Source organism: Columba livia, chromosome 7 (genome assembly GCF_036013475.1).
Source record: "Columba livia isolate bColLiv1 breed racing homer chromosome 7, bColLiv1.pat.W.v2, whole genome shotgun sequence".
Classification (NCBI taxonomy): Eukaryota; Metazoa; Chordata; class Aves; order Columbiformes; family Columbidae; genus Columba; species Columba livia.
The window spans coordinates 19,484,308-19,510,259 of record NC_088608.1 but is presented as its reverse complement, the minus strand read 5'-3'; the positions used below and the strand labels follow the sequence as shown (position 1 = coordinate 19,510,259).

At 37.4% G+C, this 25,952-nt stretch overlaps 1 protein-coding gene and 1 long non-coding RNA gene across 6 annotated transcripts in view; one reads left to right on the top strand and one right to left on the bottom strand.

The window, feature by feature from the left end:
* Positions 1-6,565: 6,565 nt before the first annotated feature.
* LOC135579854 (uncharacterized) lies at positions 6,566-25,092 on the bottom strand. Its single transcript, XR_010473675.1, has 3 exons — positions 24,723-25,092; positions 19,422-19,551; positions 6,566-7,089 (listed from the first exon to the last, which is right to left on the bottom strand). It is a non-coding gene; the product is annotated as an uncharacterized LOC135579854 (long non-coding RNA).
* The window catches only part of SLC38A11 (solute carrier family 38 member 11), a 46,338-nt gene continuing 44,775 nt past the window's right edge, over positions 24,390-25,952 (top strand). For 3 of the 5 annotated variants that reach the window (XM_065068703.1, XM_065068701.1, XM_065068702.1), the window contains exon 1: positions 24,393-24,725. In XM_065068703.1, coding sequence (XP_064924775.1) covers positions 24,681-24,725 — 45 coding nt within the window. In that variant the 5' untranslated portion in view covers positions 24,393-24,680. Of the gene's footprint in view, positions 24,726-25,952 lie in introns of all 5 variants that reach the window. The other 2 variants (XM_065068705.1, XM_065068704.1) reach the window with 1 other exon arrangement.

Sequence of the window (25,952 nt, the reverse complement as noted above, 5' to 3'; positions counted from 1 at the left end):
TATGTGTTTCTAAAATAGAAGCAGACAGGAAGACAGCAGGCAGAACGGGAGGAGGCAGAGAAACAGAAAGAGATTCTAAGCCTTTCATGCGGACAACATACTCAATGTAGCAAGCAGTGTGGTAAGATTCTAGTGTATCTATTCCTATACTATTTCTGAGTAACAAGAAGGTGACAAACTCAAAAGAAAAGTATGTCACAGAGCCAAATGCTCAGTATCAGGTTGGCATTAATTAGAATTTTAGCATGACCACCATTTACAGAGTCTGGGATAAATAATAAGGAAAAATTAAGACTAATAAAACATTGACAATTTTCTCTTAGTTCTCATGAAACTGCATTTTTGTTCTGAACAAGACTGGATGATCCTTGTGGGTCCTTTCCAACTTGGGACATCCTGTGATTCTATGAAACCTAGTTAAATACCGGTCCTACTGAAAATATAACCTGTGGAATCGACGTAAAGAATCTCCTTAAAAATTACTCATCTGGAGTCTGATAGTCAAAGTAAATCCAAGTAAGTAAAAAAAGAATCAAACTATAAGAGGTGAATAACCAACAAAAAACAGTAGTTAGTTCATGGCAGGATACAATAAAGATACTCTAACATTCTTATTGACTTGACTAATCCTAGGAAAATCCTTCTACTTTGTTTTTATAGACCACTGCTCTGCAGTACAGCAAGCCGAGTTCGTGCATAAACAAGATGACCTAGTTTTCAACATCTGCAAGTCTTAGCTTGAAGCTTGTTTGCTACTTGAAAAGGCAATTAAAATTTAAACAAGTGTGAAAGAACACTCTTTTCCTTGAATTTCAGTGAATAAAAGAGTTTTGCATTATCTAATATTCAATACAAAGTCACATCAGAATTCAAAATAACGGAGGATAATTAACAGTCATATTATTTGAGAACAAAACAAATAACAGATGGATACTAAAATGTATGCAGAAATATACAAGAACAGTAGAGGTAAACATTTCAGGAAACTTGGTTCGGTAATTCCTTTCAAATCGTAAATCACATAAAGTAAGCGTAATTCCACAGAACGTTTTTCAAGTAAGAAATATGCTCTGAGCTGATGAACAAAGTGACCTCTGTATTTTTGTATAGAATTAATTAAAAATCCAAGCACTCAACTTGCAACAGACAAACATTTCACATGAAAAGTGATTTTTAAACATCAGTAAGTATTTACACAGGCAAACTTATTCCTGTTTTCTTCTACCTGTAATTTTTTTGTTGCATCTGTTATTATTTAACTATGCATTTCAGGATGGATTTACTGTCATTTATTAAATGTGTTACTAATTACAAGCTGAAAAGTGATACAAAAACTAAAACAATTTCTGTTCCAAAGAGCTTGTAAATGAGGGAAACACAAGAAAACACAGGAAAAGCTGGCAAAGAACCAAGGGGCATTACAGCACCCATTTTTCAAGGAAGCTAAAGAATCCAATTAACTTATATCTCTCAGTGTCCTGAAAAATAGTCTGGAAGACAAAGGTGCTGGAACTCACTATACGTTATACTAACAAACTATTCTGAGTAAATTCAGCCTCATGCCTGGCACTGCTCCAAAGGATGGCTCTTTAGCTAAAGCACAAATGCTGAGGTCAGCAGGACTAGATTCTGTTACCAGATGCTCCACAGAACTTTAGGCCTTTGGCCAAGACTATTATGTATTTTCTTTACCTCATTCTGCTTTAAGAGTTCAAAGGTCAGCACTTAACAAAATTCACTTTAACATCCACATTAAAGAGTGTTCTAGACTTCTCCCATGAAACTCCTTTTTTATGTAAGACATTCAAAATATTTAGGCAACAAAATCTGGCATCCTACAGACAAGTGCACAATACAGAAATGCTTAAGATTTCTGCTTCCACAGTCTATGGCGTTCATAAAAGAAATAACTGATAAATTAAAGATGAAAGATGGGAAATAGTGTAGTCACAGAAAATCAAACCTCCTCTAAAATTAAGTATACATTGCCATTCTTCGTGAACTTACCTTTAAAAGCTCACACATTATTCAATATACAAATAAATTATCTGTTTATATAAATATCTGACCTCATGTACTATGAAGGAACATATAGTAATAGAGGCCAAGGTTGGTGTTACTACAGAAATGTCAATATTATTATTTCTTCACTGTACATTTATGTACTCTCTGATGCCCATATTTTTTCTTAAATTCCCTCTTTGAATTTCCCTGATATCTTTATTTTTACTATTGGAGAACAGACTGCCTTAGCCTCTTGAAGCTTATTAAAACCTTTGTTGACCTTTCTCTTACTAATATAAAGCATTTTCAAAGGATGAAAAAGAACAGCCATGTAAATATTTGCTGGTTACTTCAACACTGATCCTGAGTAAAGACATAGAATGGAAAATAAAGACTACAATCAGTTTAGAATTGGAGATGCTAGAATAACTGACGAGCATCAGAACAGCTTTATGAGAACTAAGTCTTGCCAAACATCACTTTTTTCTGAATATAGGCTTATTTGATCAAAGTAACTATGTTGACATCAAATGCCTTGCAGAAGCCTTTTAATAGGCTTATCTGACAGTCTGAGACCAAAAAAAAAAAAAAACAAAAAAATATCTGTACAAGGTCTGAAATGGCCTATATCTATGTAAAATACAGGTACCTAAAGGTAAATGTACATGAGATGCTGCTAATATAAGGGAGCATTCCCATGCAGAACCCACGTGGCTGGTTTTGGCCAACAGTAACATAGGCACCTTTATCACAGGCTGGAACGCGGTCTTGCATCACATTCTGACATACTCACTTGAGAAGAAAAGAAAAAAAGTTGACAAACTGAAGGTTATAGAGAAACAGAGTCAAGGAACAATTGTAGATCTTAATGATGAGTAAAAACTGTACTTCATGTACTGATTACTTTGCCCAGCTGAATACTGAGGCAATGTGATTAGCACCTGCATATTCTTATATGCAGAAGAGATTGTTTTTACATGTTTAAAATGTAAAGCGTTACAACATAATATGGTTTGCACACTATTATCTTCAATGTAATAATCTAGTAATAGATGCAAAGCCTAATACAGGATCTTAGAATTCTTGTAGAGTACTTGCATACAAAAAGTTTGAGCTACAGATCTGTAATATCACTCCTGTTTTTAAAGTATGATGTATAGAACTTATTTTACTCTCATGAAGTGTTATTAGAATTATTACTAGGATACTAGATAAAATACATGAAGTAAAGCCCTTCAAGAAATTGGAAATAAGAAGAAATAGAAGTTTAAAAAAAAAATAATACAAACTTTCCCTCAGATTCACTGTACTATCAGGCACCTGAGATCACATATATTGGAATTCAAATTGTCTGATTCCAGTAGCCTTTTCACCAACAGTACAGCTGTATATCTGAAAAGATATTTCTTTAAATCACATACATCTTGTTAATGAAGAATTCTGCCTTAGTGTGGCCTGTGTTTGGATTCCTTCTTTCTACCATTCCCTCATTCTCTCAGGCAATTAATTGGCTTCCATGCACCATCCAAGGCAAGATCACAGGTGAGCATCATGGAGCCTTTCAACCAGCAGCCGGTTCCCCTTCTCGGGTAGCGCCTCCGGCCAGACAGTCTGGCAAGCCAGTTTTCTCTGTCCTGCTTCTCTCCAGACAGGGAGAAAAGTGATTCATCCCTCCTGGCAGATAAGCCGCTGACATTTCCATCTCTGTTTACTGGGTTAGCTGACAGATTGTTGACATGATCCTTTTATTCTCTCCCTATTCTCTTTACATTAGAGTCAGGAACTTTAGTAGGTGAACATTCACTTTCTGCTACAGTCTGGAGACACTACATGGAGACAACTTTACTGTATTTTCATTTTCGGAGTATAAAAGTTAAGCATGTACATTAAAAAAATCTACATTGGAAAACTAAGCGTGCCAAAAAATTAGAAGGCCCTGAGACAAAAGGCATCACAACAATATGATACATATTAATTTCACATACAGATGTTATTTATCAAGTAAAGGAAAAGATTTTGCCAAGAGTTCTTAAGGCACTGAAAAACCACTTATGAACAGGTCTTGCTCCATAGAAAGTCAGACCTCCAATTAAATTCTATAAGCTAAAGAATTTCTGAAAGGAAAGGCATCTTTTTAAAACAAAAAACTGACTTGGGTAACTTCAGGTGTGTACGAGTGGGATCCAAAAGTTCTATCTGGATATAGAAAAAAGATATGTTATAAATGTTAATGACGCTTGGCAGATCCATAAATTTTAAGTATGTTAATCTTGAGGCTGCTCAACTGTACAACACACAAAAAATTTACTTGTATATAGCATTACACAAATAAAACTTCCTCAGACTGGAACTTAACAAGCTCTACAGAATACAGAGAGAATGAGGACAGGCTTATAAAGAGGGTTAACAGAACAAAACTTGACCACCAGTGCTTGAAGAAGCAGGAAAAGCAATCACTAACCACTCTAAGACACACACCCATAAACTTGAGACAGCACTAGACTATATTACAGGGCACACAAAAACGTGGAAAGCAGTTTGCCTAGTTGTCGGTTACTAAAAACTCACTAAATTGTAATTGAGTTTTGACATTCATGAAAAAATAAATAAAAAAAACCCAAACAACTAAGCTTGGCATCATGACTGTATTATTCCTAAATTATTGGAATACATTCTAAAGGTAAAAGCTGAGAAGACATTTAGCTCTGGATTGTCCCTTCTTTGCCTTCAACCACCACGAGCTACTTTTCTCTTTGAGCTCTGCCTGCTGCTTTTTTTGCTGTTGCCTCCCTCAGACACAGCTCACATTTCTTCTAACACTGATGTGAAATAACTCTTTTAAAATGCTAAGCTGGAAAATTTACATGTAGAAATAAACACTAAGTACCTCTAAGGCCAAATGACTATTTGGCCCCATTCTCCAGCCTCCAGGGGGCTTACATTTTCATTCAGCAGAAAAGAGTGTTTTTGTAAGTTTCCCTAGAGAACTGCTTTAGATGCACATGTGATGTAATGCATTCAGCAAGGTATGTCCTGGAGTCACACTGATTTACCTGTATCTGAGTCGAGTTTGACTCTGACTGTTGCAAATATGGTGTATGGGTGGAAAAAATTTACAAAAATATTCAAGTTTTGCAAGATCTGAGTAAGGTCCTAAGTGAGCTGGAATAGTATAATAACCTTATTAGAAGTACATTCTCTTTTGGCATGATGAAGGAGCTGGAATAAATAATCCTATATCCTGAAATGAAGGACGAAGAAAGTTTGAAGGATTCCTCAATCTAATCATCCATGGCTTGGCATTACAGGGAAAATATGTGAGAAGTCTGACTGCCTTGGCATGATAGAATACCTTAGTATCAGGAAAAACAATTCTGAATTAACAAGACTTCACAAAACTATGTTTCTTATTATTGCATCTCTGAATAATAAAGACAAAATAAAAATGAAATTAATTAAGCAATGAAAAAAGTTTTCATAGTTTTATTAAATATTTTGTTATAATATTCCTAAATCATATAGGATAAAAAAAAATCCCTTATTTTCCAGCTAGGTTAAGATACTTCATAGAAAGATGAGGAAAGAACCTAAAACCAAAATACAATTAAAAATCTACACTGATACTCTGTCGCCTTACAATTATTTGAATTAAGTCAGTACGGAAGCTCTACAGAGATTTAAAATCTAATTGTCTCCTCTACAACTTCAACATGAACAATACACTTTTTACAACTTTGTATAATATCTATATTATCGTCACTTTATGGTACTTTATAGAACTTTATAGTACTTCTGATATTTTCTAAAAGCTTTATGCTATTTGGCCACTATTTAAGGCAGATTTTCAGAATTTTGTGTAAATAAATGTTAGTACATTTAAAAAAAATAAAGTTCTATTTTGCTGTGGGGACATCTGCAAAAATAAAATATTCTGTTGCATTCTTATTCTGCATTTTTATGTTCATGATTTTATAAATAAAAAATCACCACTCCCCTTTAAGAAACAGATAATCCTTTTGGAAGGGTCAGCAAATTTAGCATTTTATAGAAAGAAAACACTTTGTTAAATTACTGAATTAAATGATAACCTATATGAAATATTTTCATACAACATCCTCTACAAAATAATTGAACTAACAAGGAAAGAAATGAATATCATTAAATGTCGAAAAGTCCTTATAACTTGAATTGTCCTGGTATGCCATTAATGTCTTAGTTAGTTATCCTAGCGTAGCAAACAAAACAAAGCTACACTGATACCAGAGTTTCATTCCTGTTATATATAAATTCTGTTTCCTGAAAGAAGGATGTTTACCCACTGTAAATAGGTTCACAAGGTGTATTCACTCAAGGTATTTAAATGAACTCAATACTAAAAAGGAGAACAGTTTCTTCATGAGATGTTCTAACTGCTTATATACTTGACCTCCTCCAAGGTAAGTGCCTTTTCTCTCCATTTACATGAATATACAGCCAAACATTTTAAGATTTTTACATACATGTCAGTACCCATAGGAAGCACTCTCTCTGCTGACTTAGTGAAAGGATGGCAAGGCCATTTTACAACAAAAATCAAATCAATGCTCAAAATCATACACTATTTTTTTGTCAAAGAATAAATCACCATAAACAAAAAGCATCATTTTGCATACAGATTTGTCTGACACGGATAGTTAAAAACCCAAAACAAACAAGAAAACCATCCTGCAGCATCTTAATACTTAAGATAAAAATCACTGTCTAAATTTCAACATACTCCAGGAATTCACTGAATTCCAACATGCCCACTTCCTCCTCTCTAGGCTAACATTCCCTTTTTTCTGTTTCTTAGACCTGAACAAGTGCTGCTTGCACACAGTTAAAAATGTTTCTGTAAAAAAAAAAATAAGTTATTAGTGATAGCCTCTGAAAATTAACTAAAATTAACTTACTCTGCTGAAGCACATCATAAGCTGCATCACTTCTACAAATCTTTGAATGCCTCCTTTCTCAGGATATTTGTTCCTTTTCAGTTTTAATGGGAGAATGTGGTGATCAGCATTCAGCACTGGATGAACCAGAACTTCACTATTCATGATGCAGCACCTAATGGGACGGTAGAAGAGAGTTGGTTTGAATAATCTTATTAAAAAAAAAAAAAAAAAAAAAAGGAGGGGGAATGGGGAAGAGACAAAATTATCTTGCAAAACAAAAGCAATTTTTGATTCTCACCAACTTCTAGGTTTGAACTCTACCTGTCTGTGAACATGGACTATTTCTGGTGAAACTGCAAGATTCATTCACTACACATTTCAGAATTAACTGTGCTGAAATGGAACACAAGTATTGTCTAACTAGATGAGTGAAATCTTACTAACATTAGTTAAATTCCATATTGATCAAAACTATGAAGGTGAATTTATTACTCAGTAGTTCACTAAGTTTCTAGATTCTGAAAGCCTTGCTAATCACTGCTGGCAAACTTAGAAACTAGAATCAACAAGATCCCAGTAGGCTAAAGACGAGGCTACACCAAAGTACATAGGAAATTTGATACCTGGAGGACCTTCCCTTTATGTTTGCAGAGGTGGATATTCCACTGCACTACAAATGATTCTTTTCAGATGCTTCCATAAACTAAGCTGATTTCTTAGCTTTTACAGCATATCATGGTTTTTACTTAGAAACAATTCTACAGCTCCTTCCCTGCTACTCTCTCCTCCCACCCCACCCCCAGTATTCATCTCCCATATTTTACCTTCTTTTTTGACAGAAAAATGAGAAGGATTTTCCTAATTCAAAATACCTTTCAGCTTATCTGAAGAAGGGAGACTTTAAGACACAAAACTGAATTTGGCAGAAACCGAACATCTTTTTATATTTTGAAAATGGAGACCTGCAAGTAAATTCAATTTGCAGTCAAAAGAGACACAATGTTTCCTTCAAATGCATGGTAGGATAGCTCAAAGTGCCTGTAAAATGTGCTCACTGATGCAAATGCTGAAAACATTATCTACTGCCAGTAGCTGCACCACTGGCAGTAGATTACAAGTGCAGAAAATTTCTAGCTACTATAGCAGAAAACTGACACTTCATACATGCTTACAACTAGGCAGAAAAGCCTAGTGAAAAAGAAGAATAAAAGCATTTTAAATAAATATCATTACAAAAATCAGGTCTTAGATTAAAAAAATTTAATACACCACAAAATCTTATCTCACTGATGCTGATGAATAAAAACATTTAACAAAATTATGCTTAATAAGGTTTTTAACCTATCTCTGTAAGGATAGATCTTTAAAATCTGAACAAGACAGAACCTGAGATCTATATGCTTGAAAGCTAAGAAACCATCTCATAGTGGCCACCCAGCTGTTATGACTAGTATAGGTCTCAGTTTTTAATTTATCAATGTATCAAATAACTCAGATTGTTTGTAAATATTTCCATCATCAAACCTACTTATAGTAAGTGAAAATTGTGTTGTGCAAACATTTTATTAGGCCATTCTTTCTTTTGCTGTCAGATCTTAGTGGCAGGTGAACATTTCCCATTACCTGCTAACAGACTGGACCTGTGAAAGCTGAAACTGGAAAATTTATTTCATGGATTTGTATGAAGCAGTAAAGTCCTGCTGGGCAAGATACCAGAATTCACTGGTTAAAGCACAATTCAAGAAGTTTATGGAGAAGTACACAAGCACAGGATGCATTGCTGCTCCAATGCTGCCTTCCACCATAGCTGCTTTTCACATTTCAATCTCATTAAGCGCAACTGTACACACACAGGCAGCGCGATAATTTTTTCCATCATATTTTCTGAATCATTTCAGTTCAAAAGGCCCTCTTGAGATCATGTAGTTCAACCCCCTTGTGCAAGCAGGGTTACCCAGACCAGGTTGTGCAGGAGCTTTTGACTGTCTCCACAGATGGAGACTCCACAACCTTTCTGGGAAACCCGTTCCAAAATTTGACCATTCACACAGTAAAAAAGGTTTTTCTTTGGTTCAAATAGAATTTTAAGTGTTTTAATTTATGCCCATCGTCCCTTCTCCTATCAGCAGGCACTACTGACATGGGTCTAGCTCCCTCTTCTTCATTCTCTCCCAGCAGGTACTTATCCACATACCAAGATTCCGCAAGCCTTCTCTTCTCCAGACTGAAAGCCCCAGTTCCCTCAGTCCTTCTTCATACAATAAATGCTCCAATCCCTTGATAACCTTTGTAGTCCTTCTATGGACCCGCTCCAGAAAGTCCACATATTTCTCATACTGGGGAGCCCAGAAGTGGACATGGTACTCCAGATATGACCACTGAATATTGAGAAAACAATCACCTGCCTCAGCCTGCTGGCCATGCTCTTCCTAACGCAGGCCAGAACACTGTCGGCTTTCTTTGCTCTGAAGGCACACTGCTGGCTCATGTTCAACTTATTTTCCACCAGGACCCCAAAATCTCACTCTGCGGAGCTGCTCTCCAGCCACTTGGCCCCCAGCAGGACTCAGCACTGCCCTTTTTTGAACACCATGATATTCCTTTCTGTCCAGTTGGCCAGGCAGTCCAGGTCCACCTGAATGGCAGCACAACCTCTTGGCATACAGTATTGGGTAGTAACTCCTCAACATTTTTGTGGTGTCTGCAAATTTGTTGAGGTTGACCTGTGTCCCATCACCAGGTTATTAACAAAGAGGCTGAACAGTACTGGTCCCAGTATCAGTCCTTGGGGTACACACCAGTTACTGACTCACCTCCAGCTGAACTTCCTGCTATAACATTATTCTTTAGCAATTAACATAAGAACTTTGGTTTGTTTGCTTTCAATTCATTATTTACATTTTTTCTTGGTTCAACAAATTCCATGAATATTAATACACATGCAATCAATAAAATAACTTGTGGGTACAGTTTTTCTATTTGACCTTCTGCAGAAATATGGAGAGGAAATTTGAGCACTACAAAGCCTAAGAGCAGATAGATTTAAAATAGAGACTATCTAAAGACAAGTTTAAGTCACTGTGTCCTCAATCTGTGGCACTAATTTCTAAAGATGTTTTTATACTGTGTTATCTTTGTACTATTAACAATACCATGCATATTTTATCACCATTTCCCTTTTGACAGAACTAGGTCTCCATAAACATGTACAGATCTGGAAACAGAGTAAAAGTGTTTGAAGGCAAACGTCTCAGATGTTGGGCAGCACAGAAAAGCTAAAACATTATCATTTTTTTTACCATTATTTGCCTTGTATTATATAAAGAGGTTATGCCGGATTTTATTTTTGATAGTATCAAAAAGCATCAAAACAAGATGCCAAAACTGTGAGACCCTTTTCTTCTGAAAGCAAACCTGCTATTAAATTCTGTCACAAACCACTTTTTCCACTTAGAACTGCTAGTAAAGCACATGGGGACATCCTTGAATTCCAACTCCATAGGCTACAGAATCCTTGCCATGAGACCAAAGAGTCTTGATATTCATAATCCCACATTTTACTTCATGCACAGTCACTGATGTGTTTTTTAAGACTATTATCGAGAAGAATACTCAAAGATATTAGCATCACATTTCTGGTAACAGGATTTTCTGCGGTAAATTCAGGTGTTCCAACACCATCGAGGTCTATGTCACTCAAGTTTTATTTCCATTGAGTGCCCATTAGACCAAACAGATCTAAAAGTAAGCTCAATTTAAAAAGAAAACAAACAAAAACCCACACCACACAAAACCACCACCATGAACAATCACCACTCACTGGTCCTTCAGGTTCAGGATGTGAGGGAGAAATGGAGTAACAAGGCAAGAAATATCCTCATAAAAAAAAGAAATATTTTTTAAATCCTCCATGCTTCAATTGCTGTCAGGCAGCTCAGGAAGGACCAAACTCAGAAACTTAATTACACTGGGTCAGTTTCTACAATACTAAGGAGAGTTCTGCTATCAAGGATGTACTACTCAAAAGGTCCCTCATCTAGCTCAAGGCACAGAAGGGTAAAAGTAACATGAGCTATACTTCTGGAGCCAAGGTTGCCCAATAACTAGATTCATACTGTATAAATTGATTCCTTACTATTTATAGATGCTAAGTGATTTGACCAACACAGGAGCATGCATTTTGCTCATGTATCTCACTGGGTGTTATTCTGTGCCCACTCAGAGTATTTATAGTTGTGTATGTACTAGATGTGTTGCAGTACTTCATTTAATGATTTAACACCTTAAAATGCTGTACGTACAAAAGCTGCTGTTATTTTAAAGGAATTAAAATTCTCAGAAACTACTGTTTTAAAAATGTATTACATTAGTTATTTGCTTTGTGGATTATATTCACCTCAGTATAATAAATATTTGCTTACATTATTAAACATAAGTTAAAAATGTAATGCAGTGGGATGTATTAAGACAGTCAGATAGCTGCAAAATATCTATGGAAATTGTGCCTGAAATATCTTATAATTTGAGAAGAAGAAAGGAATGAAATAGCTGTTTTAAAAACAATGCATATAAATACATACACAAAATACGAATTAGAGACAGATAAAAATATAACACTGAAAAAAAACCACTGCTCATGGATAAATACATACTGAGATAGTTTTAAGTCTGCTTCTCATTATTTGTAAACCGTTGAGGCTCTTGCACCTAAAATTAGACTTACTACATCAGTTGTTTCAGTTCTTGGCTGCAACATCCTTTCAGGCTGCCCCTACACTGCACTCTTGTGAGCTGATGTGGTAATGCAATAGCTCCAGCTGACTTGTTCCAACAGTGTGCAGCTTCTTGAATACAGAGGTGCACAATGGGAAGGGAGTGACATAGCAGTTGCATGCATGGGAGAAAGCTCCTTGGCCTTAATTTACTGCTGCTGGAGGACTCAGAAAAACAAACTCAAACAAAACCACAAAACAAACGAACAAACAAACACACACACCACAACAGATTTAACACAACTGCAAGCGTTCGTTTCTGAACTGGCACTGTAGATCAGGATCCCTAAATACTTATTTTGCACATAAAACTGACAGAAGAGAAAGCAGTCAGATGAGCTCTTAATATCATATTATGGTTTGATAATAACTATTCATAAAATAATAATGAAAAAAGTTTTTTTTTATTTTAAGTTGAAAACTCACTATGCCATTCCATCTCCTGGCTGTAACAGGAATCAAGACATTCAGCCTCACAGAAGTGTGTGTTTCTTGGCTTTAAGCAGATCTATGCTTCTTCTGCCTATAATGACTGTGACCCCATTAGGGCACTTCTGAACCAGATCTGATGAACTGTACCAATAACCTGCTTGCCATTACCCGGATCACAAAAACATTTCCAATTTTATAATCAGTTGTGCGTACATTTTTAAGGTACCACCAGTAACCTTAAAATCACCTTTAAAAGTATTTAAATAATATGATATCTCTACCACTATGCCAGGAAAACAACATTTGGAAAGCCTGGGCAAGGCCGTTCAGCTAGTTTTCAATTATACAAACTGGATGCTTATTTGCACATGTTATGTTACTAAAAACATACAGTGAGGAAAAGAGGAAAGGAATCAATGGAGGATCACCTTAAATAGTTCACACTACAATAGCAGTAATCCATAATATATCTAACAACAAAAACTCTAGCTGCAGTCCTTTTCTGCAATGTCACTAATGGCTGCTGTGGAAATAATAATGTCATTAACCTAAAATTGAAAGCAGAGAGCATCTGGAAAGTCGAAGTCCAATCTGCAGCATCTCTCGTGTTAAACTTCTAATGGTAAAATTTATTTACAGGATTGAATTTCTCACCCATAAATCTTATGCTCTCAGTCCTCTTTTCTGCCTCGCACTCAGCTGTACCTCCACCCACCCTACTTCAAGGCTGTACTGTTTGTGCAAGGCAATGTTCATTGCTGCATATAGTAAAATGATTCTACCTTCTGTTATCCAATGGTGCTTCTTTTTCACTCCATATCATTAATCGTTAGTCATAGAGCTATTATTCATACCCTGAACTCCTAAAATGAGATATCACTGATAGGTTTATATCCTTAGCAACTGCACATAATATGGAGTACTGTATTTTGCTCAGCTGTATCATCACATGTTCCTAATTCTGCTTACAAAGACACTCTTGTTGTTGAAGAATGCATGTCAACAACAGCTTTCAACCAAATATTTCATACCAGTTAATATCTGAAACATGTCATTACTTCCCCAGCAATGACACTGGTTTGTGTTACTGCAGTCTTTCAGCCCAAAAGTCAATCCTTCTGCCACCTAGTATTAAGCTCATACCTATGAAGCCTTGGTTCTAGTATAAAAGTATACACATATATCTCTGGTTTTGCCTTAAATAATAATTTTGTTTATAATTAAAAGCATGGCATATATGTTAAAATATCTAAAATATTTGGTCACACAGTAAAAATTATTCCTGTAAACATATATGTTCCTTTGTATTTTAAAACTCCATATTTACTTTATTTCACGCAATTTTACTCCACACGCACAGCAGGGAGTGCCCCAAATAGAAGAGATAAGACTGAAATTCTTGACAGAAAACAGTTTCAATAGTCACAATCAAATTTTATATTCACTAAGAAAAAGTGCAGCATATCCAAGGACTTAAAGAAATGTATCTAACTTTAGAGTTAGGTGTTTGCATTAGCATACTTTGGTATAATAAAGGGAGGGGTGTTGGAAGACCACCTTTTGTTATGTTAAGCATTAAACAGATTCAGTGGAGTCAGCAGGTCTTTCAATATAGACGTCACCTGAATAGACCCTCTATCATCTATAAATCTATTCCTTTCCTAAGACAGCAACAATGTTCAGAAATGAGGAAAGTCATAAGGTCAGAGAATACTACAGCAGCAGAAATACTTAACAGCTGACATCTCTGTAAGTAAATCCTCCATTTATTAAGGAAAGTATGTCTATTGTTCAAATCCCACATCTTGTTTCTGGATGTTTCTTGGCCAATATTAGCAGCAGACTTCTTACAATTCCACATTCCTTTTAGACTGACCATGCTTCAAAAGCACTACAAGGAAGCAAAACCCCCAAATTTAATAAATTAATATTTCAGTACACAAGGGGAACTTTTGTTCATGCAGTACTATAGCAGGATCTTGTTCCATACACAGACCTAGCTGGTATGACTTACTTCCCTTTTCCATATATAAAACCATGTTAAACAAACAAACAAACAAAACCATCAAAACAAACAAAAAACCCCACAAATCAACAACAAAAAACAAACAATACCCCGCCCGCACACTTTAAAAGTAATTTATGCAGCTATTCATTACAAAATAGTACCATTCTGTTCCATTTGGCCCTCTTTTTGTTATTTCTTTGTGAGAGCCCCACTTTCTTAAACTCTTCCAAAAGACAGAGCCACTGCATCTTACAGTCACAAATGCTTTACCTGCAAACCAGACAGAAAAACTATTTGAATCTTGAATAAGAGAGGTGAAAACTACAGGGATACTGTTATTCCATAAGCTCCACAGACAGCCAGAAAAGTCCATTACCCGTTATCCATTCTCTCCAAGGATATTATCAACTCAGACAGCACAAGGAAGTTTTCTGCAATGTTTCTTGAGGAGCAGAGGGTAAAGTCAGGCAATAGCACCATAGGACTAAAACGTATGGGGAAGCACTTAACACTTAAACCAGTGTCTGTATGTATTTTTTTTTATATATTAAATTACAGAGGTGAAAAATTAAATAAATATAGCCATCATATTACATGCCACCCCTACTTCTGTCAAAGAGATGTTCTCAGATAAATTATGCACCTCTATGTCAAGCTCTTCAAAAAGGTACCTCTTCAATAACTCGCCTAGAGAAAGTATGGTTTTGGCCTTGAGAGGGAGACGATATTTCGTAATATCTTCAGCTAAATTCTTCTGCTGTACATATGTGTTTATATATCATGCACATATTCACACAGTGACACACACAGTTATCAACATTTCCTTTTCTTCCCCCATTGAAAATGCTACTTTGAGTGTTAAAAAAGTCTTTCTTGTCAGTTATCTGTACTGAAAATAGAAAAATACTCTTTTTATTAGCAAATACTTCATTGCTTTAATTGTATGCAGTTATCCATTCCTTTAGTTAGTTGTTATTGCCTATGGAGGTGATTCTTAGCCTTTCTCCAGTGACGATGTATTTGTCACTATTCTGGGCATTAATCCAAGTCCAAAGATAGGAATGAAAATTATAGGCTCTTCCTACATAGCTTTCCTTTTTAGCAGCTTCATGCAGTCTCCACATTAGCAACTTCTGACTTTGCTCAGATTTCTTCCTACATAAGTCACTCTCCAAATGGATCAAAAGTGAAACAAATGCAGCTCGCTGCTCTAAGGGAATTTATTATTTAACTTATTATTGAAAACACTTTTTTTTTTTTTTTTCAAATTCAAATAAAGCTAATAGATTTTTGTGGTTGTTTTTTTTTCTTGTAGCATTTTCTATAGTATCTACCACATTAATATCTGAGGAAAAAAATAATGGCATTTTCTTCACAATAGTTCTGGAAAATGGAAAATATTATCTTCATTTTAGCAACAGGGAACTCATGACCAGAGAAAGCATACTGCATGTTCTAAGAGAAGATTATACTGAAATCAGGAATACCTTTCTGAAAATACAATCTTTCTCATTCCTAATTCTTCCAGTGTTTGGGAAAATATTGCTAGATATTCTGACTGCTGTTTCATGATGCTAATCAAACAGAATTCTGAATGCAACTTTTTGATTTTACCTTATTAATCCTACTACCTTAATAGGCAGGAGCCCCAATCATGGGTCAGGATTCATTCTGCCAAATGTTAACAAATCAGTGAGTTGAAAATGCTAAAAATACTAAGTATTAACTAACAAAAAAAAACCCCAGATAATCAAATCTAATTCTTTTCTAGTCTGAATTAATTGACAGCAAGTCTATTTTGAAGCAGGAGACAGAACTAAGGAGTCACTAATACCATCTGTCATTTATGCTTTGATACAGAAGATACATTTATAAGGCACATCTACATCCTACTAATAGAAAATAGCTGTATGTGCTATAGCTAATAGAAATTGTATAGCTAATCTCCGTATTTGATTTTATGGAGCTGTTATATAGCAGTAGAGGTGTATTTGACTACACACTGCTCTCTATGTGTTTACCCAATCACTCGGATCATCTCAAGTACATATTTAAAAGAGATTTACTGTTTCACTGAACTTTAAACAGACATATTGACGACACAACATTGGAAATCTGCTAGACTTCTCTTTTTCTTTCCTCTTGAGACCCTTCCTCTTTCTTCACTTCTCTTTATTTATAATACTGAAAAAATAAGGAAACCATATTTGCATGCAGCTCTTCAGACTCACATTAAAAGAAAATCCGGAACTGTTGCCAAAACTTCTTGGCTGCCTTTCACAATGCAATGTATTAATTTAGGGTTAAAATGAGCAACCAGATATGATTACAAATTGAACAGTGATTGGGAAGCACTTCATCACCTAAGATAAAATGTTACAAATGGCAAATCAGAAAATACTTCTGAAAGAAAAATCTGAGAGGCTGCAAACACAATCAAAGGAGAAACTAAATGGCGGGGAAGCCATTAGTAAAACAGCATTCAACAAGCCCAATTGTCTCCTACTTATTTTTGTCTTATCATTTTAAAATCATCACTTCCCATGGTCCATTTCTTGTTTTCTCCCTCTTTTCTCCTTACCCTTGCTAGTCCCTTTGGCAAAACAAAAACTACTTTTTCTTTCAAAACACAGTAGTCTTTCACTTTCTAACACACTCCAAACCTGCATTACTGTAGAACCTACTACAGAACTTTACACATGCAAACAATTCTGTCAGAAATACAAGTAATAAAAACACACAAGCAGCATAACAAAATAATCCATTACATTCTACAGGTGTATGTAATTGATTAGCTCTTATGCTATAGTCATACAGCACCACAGAGCACTTAGAATTACACCACTGACTTCACTTTGTCCAAGTTTTCATCATTAATATTCTATCCTTAAATCAGATTTCACAATAATAAACAAGCAAAAACTTATGAGGCATTCAGAGTTTCCAAAAGCATAGCAAAAGTGTTCAGTCACTTGGTACCTAATAAATAAATAATAATCTGTTTATTGCCTGTAACATTTTACACTGTAAATATCTTAAATATTCATGTAGCTTGATTCAAACACCAACTTTCTTAATGAGATTCGCAACATCTTATTTCCTCAGCCTCTACATAAAAACAAAGAGAAATATGAGCTTGAAAACAATCAAAACTCATAAATGGACAAACAATTACAAGGAATGCAAAGTTAATAAGATTGTTATGAACAAGCCAACAAAAGACAGAAGGAGGTTGACTAATCTCTGACACAATTATGACTTACTGTGCTTAATTTTTGTCATGTTTTTATAATATGACACTCTCTTTTGAAAAAAAAAAAAAAATTTGAACTGTATCACTTGATTTCATTTTCCATCCCTGACAAATCTTTTTGAGCATATCGAAATGCCCACAATGGCTTCTGAGCTCAGGTGTTGTTTTCACCATCGGTTTCCCATTGCCGTTGTGTTTGTAGAAAACGTTTCCACTGGAGCCTGCAGAAGCAGGAACTGGAGTGAGTGAGGCTCCCGACACGGGTTTCAGCGCTTACCAGACACCAGCCAGGCTGGGCTATAGACAGCAATACCCAGCATGGGCTCGATGGGGCTCTGCAGCACACGAGCAAAAGCGGTCAAATATTGCCCCCTAGTGCCCGCAGCACAGAGCACGTCCCCCACGGTTTGTTTGACATCACCTTAACACCACGGAGTCTTTCAAGGGGAATTTGCAGCGGCAGCACGGAGGGGTCTCGTGATGTGTCATTCCAAGGCCCAATAAAAAGCTGTGCTCACCTTGCTGGGTGGGTCTATCACAACGTAGCTCAGGAAACAGCTATATGGGTATATACCCCAGTAAGAACTACTTAAAAACATTACCAAAGAACTTCAGGAAAGAATTAGTATTGTGTATTAGGGATACAAGGGATATGCATATCAAAATATAAGTGGTAAAGGGGTTTTTTATACTCTAAATAGATTGCTTTTAACTAGAAGAAAATAGAGTAAATTGACCATAGCTTTCCAAATGAGCCCATGTCTTATCATATTGAAGGCAGTATTTTTAAGCTACTACAAGCATAAATTCAGTGCACCATCCACTTCAAAAAGCAGAGAGAGATATTCCCTAAAAAGCAAGAGAATCATGCCATTGATTAGCATTCATTCTGAAGATATTAAAGAACTAAAGCACAGAAAAGCAGGGCCAAAACAGCAAATGCTAGTAACAGAAATTGATACAGTAACATCAATTTTAATCATTTGAAAACTGAAGCATGTAAGTAGTAATCAAAGAAACTTGTTTTACTTCTGTATAGGGCCTGTTAAGGCACTGGAGAAATACTATAGTAAAAGCTCTAGGGCTGCATATAGATACATGTCATCAGTGAACCATGAACATCCAGCAGAATAGGAGCACTTGCAGTATCACCAGCTCCTACATTGAACCAACTCAGCTAACCAACTGGTAACCACAATGCCATTACGCTCAGCATAAATCAAAACTATGCATGCAGCAAACAAATTTAGCACACTTCACAAAAACACACTTTATACACAAATATATACCTGCCAAACATGTCTCTACCCTCACCTTTTATTCTCTGAACACTGAAAGCCCTCAGGCTGGCTGCAGGCTTGCACCTTACTCTCTTGCCTCCAGGTCTCCTGCTTGCCTTTATCATATCTACATGCTTTCATCTAAAATAATTCTATAGTATTCGTTTTTTTTGTCTATAATCCTGTAGTCAGAAGATAATTTTAAATAAAAAGCTTGAAGATCCCACAGTTCAGCTCCTCATGACAACACCCATTTATCTGCTATTGCACATTCACTAAGCAACCTATGATAAAAACTGTACATTGTAAATCCTTTAAAGATTATCAGGATAGCAATTTCTACCATCTAGGAATAAAAAAATCTGACATGAAGGGCTTACAGTAAAATAAACATGGATGAAGAAGAACAGAGATTGTTATAAAATAAAACTGTAAGATGCAGGATAAGAGGAAAACGATAGCAGATACTAAAAGCCAAAGCCTCTAAAGGAGAAGCAGGGTGAGACAGCCTACTTAATAATCCAAAGCTGTAGCCAAATGCAACTGAAAGGGCACAGGGTGACATAACTGAGTAAGCTGGTTTTACTATGGTGACAGCTTCAGGCAGCTACCTATATCAGTTCTTATATCTTACATGTCTTTAATATTTTCCCTGACAACCAGATAACTTGCCTCAACACCTACCAGCACAAAAATTTACCAAGTTTGTTTATACTTTTTTGGTAGACGTGGCTGAAAACACTGGAAAAAAAATCTTACCTTGGCTTTTGAGATCCCAAAACCATTGCAGAGAAACTGTAAATGTTTTCTCAAGAATAATCCTTTTCTACAAACTTGCAGGAAGATTTTTTTCATACTTTTTTTTTCCCCCCAGATATTTTCTGCATTCCTGTAAGAAAAATGTGACAGGTTTTAGGCATTTGTTGAAAAGTTCTTTTTGTGAAAATTTCACAATCAGTTCACAATTTTAAGTACCCCTTTTCACGTGTTTGTTTGTTTTTCATTTGTTTGTTGTTTCACCACCAATTGCAGTTTTTAGATTAAGTTCTATATTAACACTGTAGAAATATAAAAGTTTCCTATAACCCAACAGACCTACTAAAGTTTGCAAGCTTCTCTGTACTCTTAAATCAGTGCCCTCAGTGCCCTCCATCCTATGTTCAGGACCATAGTGCTGGGGTATGGAAACCAAGTTTCTTGTATACCAGGCAGTATCTTTAAACTTTCTCACGTTTTACATATATCTATGTACCAAACACTCAGATGGAGAGGGGATTAGCCAGGTGCAATGATCCCCAAGACAGATTTACACCTACATTAATATCAACTTTGACAACCATGCTATACTATATCTTTACCTAAGGAATGAGTTTGAGAAACCTGGTACAACAATTTTACTGCTATTATTATGACTTATAAGAAAGTCAGATCTGTTCAGACTGAGGATGAAAGATTTTTTTTCAAGTAGTGAAGGACCATATTTGGTCAGCTTTCTACTACCCTTTAAAAATCTATCCAAGCAGCACAAAAGGAGATATCCAGACCTACTACAGCAACACTTTAGAGTAAACCCTAATTTTATAGCTTCCTCATCACTCAAATTCTAACTCTTACCCAGGTAAACAATCAAACAGCTTTTGTTTTCAGCTTCTCTTTTTTTTCCCTAACGTAGGTGGCCCAGCAGATTAAAGTGTGATATTAACTTCAATTCTAAAGCCTCAGCTAAGCACATGCACAATTAGCTGTACTTCACTTACAGTCATGTGAATATGAAGCAACCATTTATTCTCTCACTTTAATTCTCAATTATAGTAAATAGTCTATAGTAAATATAGTCTAGTTACTGGGATTCAAAAGTACACAACGTCACTGGAAAGTTATGGGGTATAACAAAGCAAAGCAGTTCCCAATTCACAGTCTAGGGATCACAGTGCAGCTCTCCCACACCAGCATGCCTGACCTCTGGGCTTCACTGGGGCTGTTTTGAAGCAGAAGAATTTTGGTTGTGATTTTCCCAGATACAGATCCCATGAATTAATGAGTTGGAGAGAAAAGATAATTTTAAATTTCAAACATGCCATAAAAAAATTCACATGTAAAGATTCAAATTCTCCTATTTAGCTGACTTTGTGGGAGATTTAAATTAAATAAATAGTATATTATTTGTCACAAACAACTATTAAGAAAGATCCAGTTGTAGTTCAAGATTTTTTCCCTCCAGGTGTTTCTTTTGACCATAACTGTGCAGAACATGTTATAATGTGATAATTTCGTTATCACAAAAGACTGAAGACCCAGGATCCACAATGAGGACCATCAACAAAAGGCTACTGACACTACCTAGACTAGATTTTCTACCTATATGTTTGAAGACTACATGTTTCTCCAAAACAGATTATGGTGCCTACAACTCATAGGAGAGGAAAAGTTGTAGTGACAACTTCGAGCTCAGTTGTTCAGCATTTGTCCATGAACTTCAAAGACAGGTTCTTACGAAAGCCAGGTTAGAACTTTTAGAGTGTAAACATTTTCCTCAAACTGTAAATCTTTTATGTAGTTTTTATAATGCTCTATGTACTCCCCATGAAGACAAGGTGCTTGGTGTTTATTGAGCTCGCCAGCTAAGCAACACAAGCAGACTGCTCACAGCTGTAACAGTGGGTGGCTGCATTCCCCTGTAGTCCTGACCACCTTTGTAGAGGTGCCTGATTAGGCTGGACAGTTTTCACTCCATCTTGCTCAGACACATCGCCAAGGCCCATTTCACAGCAAAATCTTTTTTTTAAAAATGGTCCATAATCACTCTTACTGGTAGACTATTAGCTATCTTACAGCTAAATTAATTTACTGCTGAAAATGGTAGTTCTATTTAAATGTTTGTCTCACGGACAAAGACACTATTAAAAATTTAAAGGTTACTGACCTTTTCAGGAAGGACTAAAAAGTCTGACATTAAAATGTCATGTGATTATAACAATAATTCCCTATTAAAAATGCTTTTTTTCTTCTTCTTCTGTTTTATACATTCATTTAAGGAAAAAAAAAAAAAGAAAACAAAATCTCTCTTACATTTGTCAATTCACATCACATGGCTGTTCTCTTCTAGGCCTGCTTTGAGTCTAATCTTTCTTACATGTTTTATTTCATATATTTTCAGATGACCTAAACCACATCCTTGGTGTACACAAAGACCTTATAGAATTGAGTTTTCTCTGGGTTTTTTTAATGCCTTGTTTTAATATATGCAATGCTTGCGAAAGATGACAGTGGTTTTATTGGCATTTAGATATTTACTTCTCAAGCAGTACCACTAGCAAAGCAAAAACTGTAACAGCACAAGCTTCCCCACAAAGCTTTGCCAACACAACTCAATGCCATCTCATTATTTATTCTTTTACTAGGTTGCCCAGTGGATATGTCACACATATTGGTAGTTTTCTGGATCAGTCCTGAAGTCCTTTTGGGCAGTCATATTTTCATTACATTCGCCATTTTCTGGTACCACTTAGCACCACTGATATCAAGCAAAAAATTAGCATTCCACTTTGCCCAGCTACAAGTTAATTCAGCGTTCTAAGATTAATTCATCTGATCATCGCAAACCATCTTTTCCATTCACTCTATTGATAATGCAGTTTAAAGCATATTATCTGTGTAGTCCTCTATATGTGAAGAGTTCTGCTGTGGAAATCTTCCCAAAATACTCTCCAGTAAACAAATAAATCACCTTACTTTCTCTGTTCTGGTTTTATAATCTCTTTTTGGAAGATGCCTTCTGTTTTTTATAATTGCCTTGTTCCTATGGTTTAACTGCGTTGGCAGCTTTCAGAGCTTTGCCGTCCACCACAACCACAGGAGTAAACAATTGTACAAACTGTCCCAAAGAACACAATGCAAACACTGGATTATGGACTTTCAGTGTGCCCTGTGATTTCATTCACAATGTACTACTAGTCTCATTGCTAAGATTAAAACCAGTATTAAGCCTTCCATACAATCACCACATCCCAAAGCACAGCAAAGAGCACAGAGCAATCCAAGTGATCAAAGACTATTCTCATAGTACAGAAAACAGACCCTTCACGCAATCTTTTGGGAAATGTCAGTTTCTTTCCCTAACTCACTGCTAGCATACTGAATTAAAGCTTTCAAGTTTACAAACACTGCTCAGCATGGTGCCAGTATGACTGATACAAATAAAATTCTAGGACTCTTAAATAAGCGGGTGCCACATTCAGGCACCAGCCCCCTCACATATCAACAACTGCATAGTGGGAGCTTAACTCAGTTTGTGTCAAATAAATGACTGAAGAATATCTGATTAATAACAAGGACATGCAAGAGAAAGCATTTGCACAAAACAGAAATTATTTTCTGAAGTAACAAATGCATACTCCAAACTGGAATTAAAACAAAATCATAGAACTCAGAGGGACTGCTGTAGAGCATGTGGGTGTTTGATAAAAAGGCTTTGTGAGGAAGTTGCTACAGTACTTACACATGCAGAGAGTCTGGTAGAATACTGTCATGAAAGCCTACTCTATGCTTTATTACACTCTGCTTTAAAACAGATTAATTCCCTATTTTTACACAGAACTCTTTGTACAGTCTGTGAAAAAAACCCTTGCCACTAAATCACAGGAACTTTCACTGCACCTTAGGCCTCTAAAATTTTCTCTGCTGAGTCATGTCATCTGACTGGTCACACAAGAATACATGTCAGCTTGTAGCTTGTCATGGAGTTGATTAGACATTTTTTTGAAGGAGTTGAAGCTAATGTGCTTAAGCCATTGAACAAAAATGTCATATATGCTCTTTATGTACACTTTGTTCTCCACATTAAATCATATGCATCATAGGTCTTTAAAGACAAAATTACTGATGCATGGCATATGCACTCCTTTAACCACTGCAGTTCACCACAGCAAAGAATTATCAAATATAAGAACTATTCAGACTGTAGAAAGGAAATTAGCATGCTCTATTTTCTTCTGCTATTTAGTTGCTATCTCTCAGGTATTTTTTCCCGTAATGACTTAATCTTGTTGAAAATTTTTGGTCTGCATTCTATTGGCTAGGGCACTCCAGTTAATTGGAATAAGTTCTCCAAGTTATTTTTTTACCTTTGTAGGCCATAAATTTCACATCCAGTAACGCTTTGCAAACCTAAAGACTGCCTCTAATGTTTTATTATTGCTTACTACTTCCTACATGTTTTTGTTTAAGATGCATATTTGTGTAGTTTGTCCCATGTTTACAAAGCATGCTTCTGCTGGAGACTGCCTGGTCTCAGTTAAGTGAGGAAATCTACAGACTCCGAAGTTTCAGCACGATAATTTGACCTCTTTTAATTACTTCGGCTTCCTCCTTTATTTTCACTGTCAACCCGGTCTGTTCTTCACCTGACTTATCCCTGTTTTGATGACTTAGCCCTCTTTGCAACAGCCCACCCTCCCTGAAGAGAACAACCGACGACTGGGGTAGCGAAGCCTTGTCAATAACATCGACATTGAAAAGCAGCAACAAACACTGGAGCCTACGGAGAAAGCTTTCCTTGCTCATCCTAGATGAGCGTTTTGTAAACTGGGGGTCTCACAAACACAAGGCAGAAGCGCTCACTTTCTGCAAACTTCCAACCGACCGACCGGAGGAGCGGCCGCCGCCCCGCTCACGCCTCACGGTCCCGAGGCGGCGCCCGCCCGCCCCCTCCAGGCCCGACCTCCCCGCAGTACCTCAGCCCGGCCCCACAGGGCTCTGTGCGGACACTGTGCCGCGCACGGGCTACTGAGGCCGGAAAGCTCCTGCCTTTGCAAAGCCCGTGGAGGTGCCGCGGGACCCTCCCGAGCCCGTGTGAAAGCAGCTTGCACCGCTCCCCGCCCGCCCGGGAGGAGCTGCCCACCGCGCACTGCTCCCTCCCCTGCCTCCCCAGGGCCCGTGGGGCTGGCGCAGCTGGGGCGGCCCGCAGCAGCCCGGCGGCGCCGTGAGGGAAGAGCCGCACGTCCCTCGGGACAGCCGGCGATGGAGCACGGTGGGCCGGAGCCGCTGCCGGCCGCTGCTCACCAGGTACTGGGGCTGAGATCAGCGGCGGCAGGACGGGTGCGGTTAGGTTTTCCGCCGGCCTGCGCCGGGCTTGTCCTCGCTTCTCCCGGCCCGTCGTCGGGGGACGTTGGGCGGGATGGGGCTGCGGGCAGTCGGGGGCGCCGCCGCCGCTTTTGGCGGGTTCATCGCGAGCGGTCGCGCGAGGCGTCCCGGGCGGGTGGGCGGCTGTGAGGGGCTGGCAGCGGCTGTGAGGGGCTGGCAGCGGCTGCGGGTTTTTCCACTCTGTTCAGCTTTCCCCGAACTTGTATGGGAAGAAAGACTTATAGGTGCAATCAGAGTGGCCTTGTTCGTGTGAGGCAGGGGAACTGTGGCTGATTGGCACAGCTAAAATTCAGTCTCGCTTGAGGACCAGAGCTCGAGCACCTGCTCTCCCAGCGGACCCAGTGCTGCCGATAGGATACCGGGTGGCCCAGGCTGCCTCATGGCCCGCAGCTGGTCCCTCGGTCCGTGTTGCGTGCCTCCCAACAGGCATTCACGCCCTGTCTGCAGTCCAAGTGCACCTTCAAAGCGCCAGTCTTCACACAGGAGCCGTTTCACCCCGTCACAGTTTCTGTTTCTTGTCCTTTTTTTTTTTTCCAATTCGAATATGTCTCTTCCAAGTGGGGAAGGGGCCAGGGTTAATGACAGAGACTTTGAGCTGTAGAGTGCGCATTGTGCTCATTTCCTTGTACCAACTGAATAGAGGCAACTGGACTGTTCTAGTCTAGTGCAATATCACATGTACTGTGCTGTAAGTAGCAGAGGGCATTAAAATTTCAGGAGACAATGATAGTGATGCTTCTGTTGCTCAAATCAGTGGTGAAATAAAATGTAGCACCTCTAAGTCTAGATGAAAAACAGCTGAGGGAGAACGTTACCTATAAAATTGCATGTGATATGGGTAAGTAGGAAATTGTGATTGGTTTGTCTGTGATGTTACAAACATTTTTGGGTCACCAAGTGGAAATATTTAATGGTAGATTCAGAGCAAAGAAGAGTACATGTCTCTTCATATGTTGCGTTATTAAGATGTGGCATTCATTGGTATATGACATTGCAGATGCTAAAAAATATATGTGGCTTCAAAAATGGGCAAATTCAGGGAGCAGTCAATTAAGGGACATGATGCACCAAGAGCATATCTGCTTTTGGAAGTCCAGGGTATAGAAAGTGATGAAAGCTGGGACAGGAGAATTATTTGCTAACTATCTA